This window comes from Eutrema salsugineum, unplaced genomic scaffold (genome assembly GCF_000478725.1).
Source record: "Eutrema salsugineum unplaced genomic scaffold, Eutsalg1_0 scaffold_1, whole genome shotgun sequence".
Classification (NCBI taxonomy): domain Eukaryota; kingdom Viridiplantae; phylum Streptophyta; class Magnoliopsida; order Brassicales; family Brassicaceae; genus Eutrema; species Eutrema salsugineum.
The window spans coordinates 2,182,005-2,193,260 of NW_006256909.1; the positions used below are offsets into that span (position 1 = coordinate 2,182,005).

General features: G+C 39.5%; 4 protein-coding genes across 4 annotated transcripts; all 4 read right to left on the reverse strand.

Annotated features, from left to right (window-relative positions):
* Positions 1 to 46: 46 nt before the first annotated feature.
* On the reverse strand, positions 47 to 2,029 carry LOC18028964. The gene has a single exon (XM_006412108.2). The coding sequence runs from the start codon at positions 2,027 to 2,029 to the stop codon at positions 47 to 49; it is 1,983 nt and encodes a 660-aa protein (XP_006412171.1).
* A 1,539-nt stretch (positions 2,030 to 3,568) lies between these two features.
* Positions 3,569 to 4,849, reverse strand: LOC18028965. The gene is made up of 3 exons (XM_024150090.1): positions 4,673 to 4,849; positions 4,589 to 4,596; positions 3,569 to 4,550 (listed from the first exon to the last, which is right to left on the reverse strand). The coding sequence occupies exons 1-3, from the start codon at positions 4,847 to 4,849 to the stop codon at positions 3,569 to 3,571; spliced, it is 1,167 nt and encodes a 388-aa protein (XP_024005858.1).
* A 578-nt stretch (positions 4,850 to 5,427) lies between these two features.
* LOC18028966 lies at positions 5,428 to 6,680 on the reverse strand. The gene has a single exon (XM_006412110.2). It carries the CDS (start codon positions 6,619 to 6,621, stop codon positions 5,665 to 5,667), a length of 957 nt encoding a protein of 318 aa, XP_006412173.1. The 5' UTR covers positions 6,622 to 6,680; the 3' UTR covers positions 5,428 to 5,664.
* Positions 6,681 to 7,513: 833 nt separating this feature from the next.
* Positions 7,514 to 11,129, reverse strand: LOC18028967 (DEAD-box ATP-dependent RNA helicase 16). Its single transcript, XM_006412111.2, has 14 exons — positions 10,867 to 11,129; positions 10,593 to 10,751; positions 10,414 to 10,503; positions 10,175 to 10,303; positions 9,882 to 9,982; positions 9,671 to 9,782; positions 9,424 to 9,555; positions 9,204 to 9,269; positions 8,939 to 9,121; positions 8,713 to 8,808; positions 8,488 to 8,625; positions 8,324 to 8,406; positions 7,972 to 8,233; positions 7,514 to 7,873 (listed from the first exon to the last, which is right to left on the reverse strand). The coding sequence occupies exons 1-14, from the start codon at positions 11,056 to 11,058 to the stop codon at positions 7,772 to 7,774; spliced, it is 1,845 nt and encodes a 614-aa protein (XP_006412174.2). The 5' UTR covers positions 11,059 to 11,129; the 3' UTR covers positions 7,514 to 7,771.
* Between the last annotated feature and the right edge of the window lie 127 nt (positions 11,130 to 11,256).

An 11,256-nucleotide genomic window follows, 5' to 3' on the forward strand; every position in this document is an offset into this window, starting at 1 on the left:
TCAAAGAAGAGAAAACAAAAATTAGAGAGTGAAGCTTTGTCATAAATCAATGAAATCCTCTTGACCCTCTAGATTGGTAAAGCTCCAATCTACTCTTTGCTTCTGGTAAAATCTCGTCAATCGTCGGTGCTTCCACCAAATGAGCTTGCTTTGTCGACCATTCAAGCACTACAAGAACCTCTTCTTGAGCCAGAGTCTCACTGTCAGGTACACTCAACGCGATGTAACAGAGGAGTACCAAAGCAGGGACTTGAACCATCTGTTCTCCAAAGTATACCAGTTGGATCAAATGCTTTGCACCTCCTGCTGCTATGATCGCTTTAGAGTGGTTATCTCGAAGGAAATTCTCGGTACATGAGAATTTGATAAGCGCCACTGCGGCTTCCATTGCAACCTCTGCTTCTCTTTCATCAAGAAGCTTCACAAGTGGTGCGATGATTCTTGTCTCTGTTGCACGGAACGTTCTTGAAAGACTACCGATTGATTTGATACATGGGATTAGAAGGTCCGGTATCTCGTTTTCGATCACCTTTAGTAGCTGTTCAACTACAGCTTTTGCAGCGGGAGAGGTTGGTTTGAAGGCTGAACGTCTCAGCTCCGGGTACTGTTCAGCAACGTCAGTGATTTCCATCATCGCTAATGCAGAATATGACTTGACTTCATCGTCTCCTTTCTCCAACAGAACTGCGAAACAGAGCAATGCTCTTGACTCTGTTATGCTTCTGCATATTTGGAGATTCCCTCTTGAGAGTTGCCACAATGCTCTTGCAGCCATTGCCTTCATCTGAGCTTTTGTGGCTGGATCCTCAAACTCTCTTCCTTTAATGCTTGTCCCCATCAAAGAAACATGTGTTGGATTGTGCCCTCTCGGGTTTGAACCACCCTTGGTATGACTCTGGTGCTGTTGATTACTCTGTTTCATCTGATTCTTGTTAGTACCCGAACCCGAACCAGAGCCCGGACCCGAACCCTTCATAGCCAATGTGTTTGTAACCAAATTGTGCATCTGGCTTGGTGTTTGGTTACTCATAGGATGCGAAATATTGCTTTTTGTATCGTCTTGCTCGTTGTTCTCCTTCTTCTCATTCGGGTTCGTGTTGCTGGCCATGACAACCGTGTGGATCGAAGACAACGTCTGCTTGTTACTCACGATAGCGTATTTGCTATGCTCTTGAACCGTCTCGAAAGCGAGGTGGCTCACGAGGAAGCGAATGATGTTGTTCTGAGCGAAATGGTCTTGACATTTGGGATGATTCGAGGCTAACTCAGAGACAGCCCAAGCAACAACGGTCTGGACTTTCATATGACCTTCTTTGAGGATTTTCGCAAACACTTGGCATACACCTGCGTTAACGATCTGCTCAACACTCTCTGGGTCTCTTCCCAATAACCCAATGGCTCGAGCCGCGTTCTCTTGGCCTTCCATTTTACCTTCTTTAGCAAGCTTCAACAATGGAGGAACCCCACCTTCTTCGATAATCAGCCTCCCGTATCGATCGTTGTCACGCGCGAGCGACACGAGCGAAGCCGCTGCGTCGGATCGATCGTCGAGAGAGCCTGTAAACAAAATCGCGACTTGTTCCCAAATCAAACAAAGGATCGGCTCGTTGGCAGCGATCGGTGGGAGCCCTAAGTACTCGTCGTCACGGTCATCGCCGGAAGCGGAGACGCGGAGGAGCCACGAGACGTCTCCGATTGAATTCTCTAACTGCATCGTGATTTTTCTGAACGCAGCGGCGGGGATTATGGTGAAAACGCGTTTCATGAGCCCCGTGGCGCGGCATTTCTCGATGAGCGCTAGGGATTTGAAGAGGACCTGCTCTGTGTCGTCGATGATTCGACGCGTGGGACGTTCGTAGAGATCGTTGCTCGCACGTGCGGCTTGACGGAGGAGACCGGCGAGCTTTTCCGTTTTGGCTTTGACCTCTAGACATTCCTGACGGAAGGAGTAAGCGTCGTCCGCCGCTTTAGTTACCTGATCCGCTAATTGAATTGGTCTCACTAAGATCTGTTTCACGATATCCGCCATGAGAAATCAATCAGCGAAACAATTAGAAGTTAATGTTGGTTAATGGCGATGGTGGCGTTGATCGCCGGAGACGACGGCGGAGCGAGAGAGAGAGAGACAAAGAGAAAATGAGATACTTGGTGAAACGTTAATTTCTCTGAAATTTACAAGGAAGAAGGAGAAGCTTCCAGAAATAGAACCTATAAAAAAAATGATTTGTGTTTATTTACAGAAACTGAATCGGACACTCAAGTATAATTATAGCGACATAATTATAATTACAGTATTTAGAATAATTAAGAATCTAGGTAGAGTTATATATAACGGTCCAATGCTTACTGAAATGATGAAATACGGAGGGCTTATTGGTAGAAAGAGTTTCAAAGACATTTTTAAATGTTACTGTTATTATTGTTTATAAATTCTGATATTTTTAATGAAATCTAAAGTTTAACTTTGAGGTTTGATCATTTTCTAAAAAAAATCTATTGTTATTAATTTTTCTTTTTTGGTTTTTAACTTTTTATTCATTCATTCAAATCTAATGTTTCGGGATATGGATTCTTAACAATTTAATTCATAAAGACACTTATTAAGTAACTAGATATCTCTCAAAATTGTCATAATAAAATATTTTGATAGATCTTTTAATAAACAAAGCTCTGCAAATCTAACATAACTCTATAAATTAAACATATCTCTCACTAGTTGGATTGGAGTCTATTCCTCTCCACGAAGAAGACTCGTTCTCTTACAATCTCGTTGATGTATCTGATGATTCGTTTCACTATCATGGACGCCATTAATCATATGCTTCGTTTTATTATACTCTTGGCCAATTGAATTTTAATTTTAAAATTGGTTTAAGATTTGGTTCAAATTAGGTGATTACTGTTCGCATGTCCAGAGTCCTAACCAAGACCATGTCCATATGTGTCACCGTTCGGGTCACTCCAAGTTGGCACGACATGTGGTGGCCTGGTAGGTCGTAGCATAAATGCATTGAGTCTAATTGCAAAGAGTTAGTTGATAACTCATGATTCTTGGTACGTTTGGATGCAAGCAAATTGTGGCACAACATAAGACACTCAAGGGCACAAGTTTATCCCCTTTTAGTAAACATCCTACTTATAAATATTTTTAAAGAAATTTGTACAAGCTCAATGGTTAAAAGTCTGTACTTACTATAGTATTTCGTCGTTATCAGTTAATACATAAATTTTCTGTGAACTTTTTTTTTTTACTTAAACAATTAACAATCATGAATACAAACTCTTCAGAATTAGACCGCATGCATATATAATGCATTTATGTTATGGTCCACCACATGCCGTACTGATCGTATCATTTACAAGAATCATAAGTTACTGTACGAATTTTTTACAAGGGGTTAAGAAAAAACATATTTACACAGTCTAAAAAATCATATATATACAAAAGGTAACCCGTTTTTTTTTGGGTTTTAAGTTTTTCAACACATAATTAAAGCAAAGGCTCCCAAGCAAAGAAGACGCATATTTAATGCCGTCTGGAGAAAATCAATCATCGTCCAAAGTTTCATCAAACTCTCCCATCGATTCTGGCGTGTGTAAGCCCGACACAGGCATCCACGAAATCCTCGTCGATGAAATCAGTCGAAAAAATCTGCAACTTATCTACACATCCCTCTGATATACACCAAGAAATGAAGAGCCTTGCGTAGCTTCGGATTCGATCAGTCACGGGTCTGACCCACACAACTGGATTATCTGCTTGTGGCGTAAGTGTATTCTCAACCCGGTAAAAGAATCTTCTAGAAGATATCGGTGCTTGCTCTTTCAAATAGTCCTTGTTGCTTTGGAATTTCGTCCATGGAAGATCCGTATCGATCCAATTGTCTCTTAGATGATCTGAGTTCCAGAGATGTCCACCACGGCTAGGCTTCGGTGACTCTCTCGGCTTCCATATGCATATAACCCTCTTCGGCAAGATCTCGGATACTAACTTGTGGAACACGTTATCGTCTTGATGTACCAAGAATGGCCCTAACTTGTCCACCAAGTAAGTCTCGAACTCTGGAGGGTCTTTGTGTCCGTACTCGGTCCTTATCTCCATGATTATGATCTCAGATCGGGTCTCCGACAAGAATTTGATGACGTCATCTATGACGACATCAACGTTATATGACGTCAGAATCCCGTGGCAGATTTTGCGATCCTCTTGCACACGGATATCAAGAACACGTGTCCCGAGGACGAGCTGGTCGTAGACGGAGAGTGTTTGGCATTCACCCAAAAACCGACCAATGAAACCGACCACAGGGTCCCCGATTCCGTTGGTGGCTGAGTCATGCGTTCCTGGCCACACGATCTTGTTAAGAGGCAGTTTCTCCGCGGAGATATGGGCCATCCAGTTCTTCCGGTCCGGCGAGTGGTACTCGTCGCCAGGGAAACGCGAACTATTGGATGCTTGGAGATTGTCTAGGATTTGTTGCTGCTCAACGACGTCACGTGGCCGCTGGATCTGGCTTTCGATAAACGCTACTGTCGGATCTACCACTTCTCTTTGAACAATTTTCGCAGAATCTTCTGCAAAAGATACCGCCGGATCTATCACTTCTCTTTGAACAGTTTTCGCAGAATCTTCTGCAAAAGATACCGCCGGATCTATCACTTCTCTTTGAACAGTTTTCGCAGAATCTTCTGCAAAAGATACCGCCGGATCTATCACTTCTCTTTGAACATTTCTTGCAGAATTGTTTGCAAAAGATACTGTCGGATTTACAACATCTTTTTCAACTGTTTTCGCAGCATCGTTTGCAAAAGATACCACACTGCCTGCGAGTTTATCGAAAAAAGACATGTTTGAGAAATGAGAGACGAGAACTTCATTTACGGTCTTTACTAATAATAAATTTGGAATCTCATTAAGTGTTTCTCTCAATTAACTTGTGAATACATCCTATACACGACAATTTCCTTTGCCTCTTTGTTTTTTGGCTTCTCGATCTAACGATTGGCCTATCTAAAAGTTGACCACCATTCTCTAAGAACTTGATACCTTTTAAAAATATATATGTCTGACCAAGTAAAAAAAAAACATATATAAGATATGAAGTTGTTGTTATTATTAATTATTATGTGAAGCTGTTGACAAGAATATATATAACCCAACTTTCTCTAAAAAATATTTGTTAGAATGTTCTTAGAAACCCTTGTTCTTAACTATATTTCCTGATTATAAGTTAACTTCGATATTTTTTAACATTATATTTGATTTGAGTTTATCAATACTTCGTTATACATTCTATTCAAGCTTTGAAATAACTAAGTAGATATGTGTTCTTCGAATAATTTTGATTCGATCTCCCAAACAATGGAGAATTAATTCTCCAAAGACTCACAAAGAGGGAAAATTATAGAATAGAAGAACCTAAGAAAAAGTTATCAACCGAACACATTCCCCTGCATTCTCTCCCTTTGCTCGATATATTCTTCAAACAGAACGAAAATGTTCTAGTTATTTACAATTTAAGATATGACGACTAATAATATGTATACCGAAAAACAGAAAAGATACACACTGTAATAAATAACGTAACTTAAGATACACGCAAACACAAAAGCAAATAATCTTAGTTCCAATGCTAAAAGATCAACCACGTTTCCAGAGTTGTATCAAACTTTCCCTTCAATTCTTGCGTGAGTTAGTCCAACGCAGGCATCGACGAAATCTCCTTCGATGAAATCAGTGGACAAAATCTGCAATTTATCTCCACATCCTTTAGAAACACACTGAGATATAAAAAGCCTCGCGTGTTTTCGGATCCGATCAGTCACCGGTTTAACCCACACAACTGGATTATCTGCTTTCGGCGTAACCGTATTCTCAACCCTGTAAAAGAATCTTCTAGAAGATATCGGTTGCTGCTCGCTCAGATGCTTCAAGTTGCTCTGAAACTTCGTCCATGGAAGATCCGTATCGATCCAGTTATCTTTTAGATAATCTGAGTTCCATAAAAGTCCACCACGGCTAGGCTTCGGTGACTCTCTCGGCTTCCATATGCAAATAACCCTTTTAGGCAAGATCTCCGATACTGGCTTGTTGAACAAGTTATCGTCTTGCTGAATCAAGTATTGACCTAACTTGTCAACCAAGTAAGTCTCGAACGCCGGAGGATCTTTGTGTCCGTACTCCGTCCTTACCTCCAGGATTACGATCTCCGAGTGAGTCTCAGACAAGAATCTGATGACGTCATCTATGACGACATCGACGTCGTATGACGTCAGGATCCCGTGGCAGATTTGGCGATCCTCTTGAACTCGGACGTCGAGGACACGTGTGCCAAGAACTAGCTGCTCGTAGATTGAGAGCGTTTGGCATTCAGCTAAGGGACGAGAGATCAACGGTATTCCGATTTCGTTGGTGGCTGAGTCGTGAGTTCCTGGCCATACGATCTTGTTAAGAGTTAGTTTCTCCACCGTTAGATCGGCCATCCAGTTTTTCCGATCGGACGGACGATAGTCATCGCCAGGGAAATGTGAACCCTCGGATCGTTCGAGATCGTTTAGGGTATCTTCCTCTTTAGAGACGGCTTTTTGCCGGTCGATCTGGTTTGAGAAGAAAGAGAGCATGTTTTGAGAGATCGACAAGAAGAAGAAGAAGAAGATAAGGTTTTGTCTTGTGGATGATGAGTTTTACAACTTGGCTTTAGGGTCTCTTTCACTTATATAAAATCTGAGAGAAATCGTGGAGTGTTTGTCTTAATTCTTCACGTGTGAAACGTTGAATCAAAGACAATTATTTGTTGGGGGATTGGTTGGAGTTTGACTCCTTAATTCAACTGATTGGCTGTCTAATTAAAAGTTGTAATAATTAATGAGAATTAAGGTCATGATTAACATGAGTTGTTGATAAAGCGATTAGCGATGTGTTTATGCATATTAATTTAGAGGCAAATAATGGAGAAACGCTTTCTGATATTTGCTTTTGTCTTCAATTTGGTTTAACAAGAAATTGTTATATTGTTTCTTTTTCTGTATCTATTTCATGATTAACGCCTTAACGGTTTAGCAGCTAAGCATCATTCACTTTTAAATCTTTTTGAATATCTGAATTAAGTTTTTCAACTATTTCTATCTGTCAAAGTTTGGATTTTGTTTTTAATGTTTTCTATAAAAAAAATTTGGTCAAAGCTCATATACAAAAAGCTCAGGTAACAAAAAAATCAACTCAATTTAATCATGCTAGTATCTGGTATACGAGCTTTGTTCCAATTTTTTTTTTTTTTTTTTTTGGGTTATGGACTTAGAATTCATTATTCCGGTGACTAAATCGTTCTCGGTATAACCTTGATGGTTTGTTTCCACGGGGATGTAAATCATGCTATTTTCTGATTTTGTTACATATTCAGTGATATATATACTAGTAATTAACAATTATCCCGTAAATTTTATTTCCAAAAAGAAACGTGCAAGAATGTTTTGCCTTCATAACCAACAAAAATAATAACAAGACGCAAAGCAATGTCAAAAAGAACGAAAAAATCAAAATGAGTCCATCATGACCATGTGTAATATAATGTAACATCATTGTCAATGTTTCAAGCCCTACAAAATTTTGGCGTTAAAATCACATAATTTTGTGAAAGCCTAAGAAAGGTTATAATCTATGGTTGATACGCATCGTCACAACTCACAACCTTGCAAAAATCTCTCTCCTTTCATTTGTGTGATCATAACTAGTCAAAATTTGGTCACACATCAGCAAATAAAACCGAAGACCCTAGACTGTCTTCGGTTTCTTGTGTTTGGTGGAGCCGTCGTTAGATCCTTTACCATCCTTCTTCTGGCCAATGCCGCCACCATGTCCTCTCTTATTAGATCCCTGTTTGATTGAAGAAATCAAACAGCAGAGAAAAAAGTTAGCTAGAATACACAAAAGCAGAGAATAAAAGAGAAAGTTATGTAAGTTTATGTTTTTACATTGACGTTGAAGGTTTTGAGAGGGTCTCCGCCTTTTCTGGATCGTTTCTTGTTTGAGTTGTTGCGAGCACCGGATCTCCTACTGTTGTTGCCCATCGCGGCTCTGGCTAGCTTCACCATCTTGCTTGCTTCTTGAGTCTTTGGGTCCACTAGATACTCGGGGATGTCCCTTAGATGTGGTGCAGGCGCAGTCTTACTCAGAAGCTTGTCATGTTTCAGTAGATCCAAGTCTCTTGGATTAGCTTCGAAATGAGACTTTAATCTGTAAAAGAATTAGAAAGATATTAAGACGACGAAAAGCAAAAATCAGAGCATTAAACAACACAACAGTTATCTGAAATTCTTGCTTTACTTTTCGGAGTTGATTATCTCATTTCTTAAATCCTGAGCTCGAGATTCTCGAACCGCAACCTTTGTAACACTCTTTGCAACATCCTGCAAGAAAAAGAATTTTTTTTTTTTTAATTCTCTTCTCACTTGATCAAGTAAGCATCTCTTACTACAGACATTACTCACCTCAGCTCTGTATCTCAAAGACTCAACAGCATTTTCGGTCAACAAAGGGAAGGGTGTGATGATATCACTATTCTTGTCCTCTTCGCCTGCTAAGAAAGATTTTATTTCTTCAAACCCTTCCATCTCATCAGGAGATACCTGTGATAAATAAGGCAGAGCATTAGACTTGCAAAGTTGAAGAGAGCATGTCAAAAGAACGGTATTATCAAGACAAAACAAACTCACAAGGGAAACGGAAGAACCACTGCTATATGCTCTCCCTGTACGCCCAATTCGATGAATATATCCTGTAACACTTTGAGGCATATCATAGTTTATGACCTGTGCATAAAAAGAGTTTCAGGGAAACGTTAAGAAGAATATAAAACAATGAAAAAAAAAGGAAACGCTATTAAGAACCAAAACACCAGATGATTGCAAAAAAGAAGAGAAAATCCTTCAAGTAGCGTACCGTGTGAACTTTTTTGAAATCTATTCCCCTAACTACACCAAACTCAGCGTCCAGCTTTGGCTTGCCACGCCTCTTGTTCTTTTTATTCTCCTTGTTGTCTTCACCTTTAGCCTCTTCCTTTTCTTTAGTTTGGTTATTATCATCCGTCGCAATCAAATAATCAAAAAGACCTGCATTGAATTGCTGTACAAACATACAGTGATTAGTTACGAAATTCAGCTACTTCCAGAGAAACTATATACAAGTGTTTGACTTGGTGATGTACCTCAAGGATATGAAGCCGAGAATTCTGAGGCAACTCCCCGTTTAAAATAGCAGACTTTATTCCAAACTGGCAGAAACAAAAGCGCAATTAATTCAGTATTATTACTATAGGATGGTACCGTAGATTCCATTAAATCACACACAGAGATGAAAAAAAAGAAGATGAAGAAATAGGAACAGTATTATAAATCGGAATGCTCATACAGGTGACCAAAACTGACCTTTTCCAAGAATAGTTTTAACTTGAAACCCATGTCAATCGTATTGATGAATATCAGAATTTTCTTCTGAACCACCTCTAGCTTCAGGAGAGCAAGAATGTGCAGTAGTTTATCCTGAGCACTGCAAGAAATCTAAGACAAGACAACACACGAATCATCATTATCAATCAGACCCACATCTGTGAACTTATAAACCAAACATATATAGCAAAATTGATTTACACAAATCTAAGCGACCGAACAATACCCAAAACTGCTGAACATTACTTGGGACGGGCTCTTCCTTGTCAGCACCTTCTTGCAAGGTCAAAACGACCGGGTTGTGCAGAATCAATTTCTTCAATTTTTCAACATCAGAACTGACATTTTCCAAAAACGATTCAACCATTGAAGACAAGCTCAGAGGAAAATGTGAGCTTAACTTAACAAGAATCATTATTAGCCAGAAGATGTGTTACCTCGTGGTAGCAGACATAAGAAGGCATTGGCAACGTCTTGGGACTATTGATGTTACCGACCTTAGATTATCTTCATATCCATATGACAACAAAAGATCTGCCTGATAACAGAAAAATATCAACATCCCTTCAATGAGAGAAATAAAAAGAACACACGATATAACTCTAACAAAATAATTGAATGCTTAAGGTTAAAGAGCTAACTACACGAATATCTATTGAAAGCCTCTAATTCTCATCACACTTGTAAATAACTGAAGCTCAAAATTCCAAGGAAAACATTTATCCCATACCTCATCAAGAACCAAAATGTCAAGAGAGTCACTGATAGCTGCGGGATCTAAAACTCCGTCGGCAAAACATTTTGGAATACAAGCAGGTGTGGTGACAAGAATCTCAGGCAGTCCGGCCAATGCGTTACGCTGCAATTGGATAAAATTCAAAGAAAACATTTTCATAGCAAAGATTACAAAAATGGATTAAACGCATCGGTAGGAAGATTATTTGTCATGTTGAATGATGTAACACTAACCATTTCAGATGCAGGCATACTACTAGTCAACTGCACTGCTTTCAGCTGAACACGACACAACTCGATAAGCGAAGCAACCTCCGTGTAGACCTGTATTTTCCAATCCAAACAAAATCAAAATCTTCCCAATGGATTATTGAAATTTATGCAAAGTATGAAAACAATCGTGGAGAACATACCTGCTGGCATAATTCTCGAGAGGGAACGAGAACAAATGCAGAAGGAGCAAGCTTCTTCTTGCTCCCAGAAACTGAAAATAGCTTCTGGAGCAATGGCAGAAGGTAGGCCAAGGTCTTACCTGAGCCCGTCTTAGCCCTAGCAACCACATCTTTTCCTTGCTATAAGAACACATACAGTAAAATCAACTTCAATTCAATGAACAACGACTAAAAGACACTAAAAAGCCACGATTTTTTTTAGTTGTCATAATAAAGTAGAGATTTTTATCATTACCAGAATATAAGGAATGGCTGTTTGCTGAATAAGAGTGGGTTTCTCTATACCCTTTTTACTTAGGGCACGAATGAGACGAGAATCAAGCCCGAGCTCCTCGAAACTCTTATCTGGCTCTTCTTCTTCTACTTTTTCTTCTTCTCTGTCATCTCTCTGTTCTTCGACTTCCTCCACTCTCTCAACTTCTTCCATGGAATCAGAAGTTTGAGATCGACAAAAACCTCGGAAAAACCTTAGGGAGCTTGAAGAGCGGCGTAAGGTTGAAGAAGAAGAAGGGTGAGAAAAAAACAAACAGCACTTTTGTTGTCCAATGAATTTGGGCTTTATATTCAGTGGGCTTTTTTTATATAAAAGACTTATAATTTAATTTCTCAAAAAAAGACAGTTTTG

Bases quoted from the DNA above. Each gene is read 5' to 3' on its own strand.
- LOC18028965 (XM_024150090.1), bottom strand. From the start codon at position 4,849: ATGTCTTTTTTCGATAAACTCGCAGGCAGTGTGGTATCTTTTGCAAAC.
- LOC18028967 (XM_006412111.2), bottom strand. From the start codon at position 11,058: ATGGAAGAAGTTGAGAGAGTGGAGGAAGTCGAAGAACAGAGAGATGAC. The intron at 10,504-10,592 runs GTATGTTCTCCA...TGGAAAATACAG, and splicing joins CTCGAGAATTATGCCAGCAG to GTCTACACGGAGGTTGCTTC. The intron at 8,809-8,938 runs GTACGCTACTTG...TTTTATGCACAG, and splicing joins ATTTCAAAAAAGTTCACACG to GTCATAAACTATGATATGCC.
- LOC18028966 (XM_006412110.2), bottom strand. From the start codon at position 6,621: ATGCTCTCTTTCTTCTCAAACCAGATCGACCGGCAAAAAGCCGTCTCT.
- LOC18028964 (XM_006412108.2), bottom strand. From the start codon at position 2,029: ATGGCGGATATCGTGAAACAGATCTTAGTGAGACCAATTCAATTAGCG.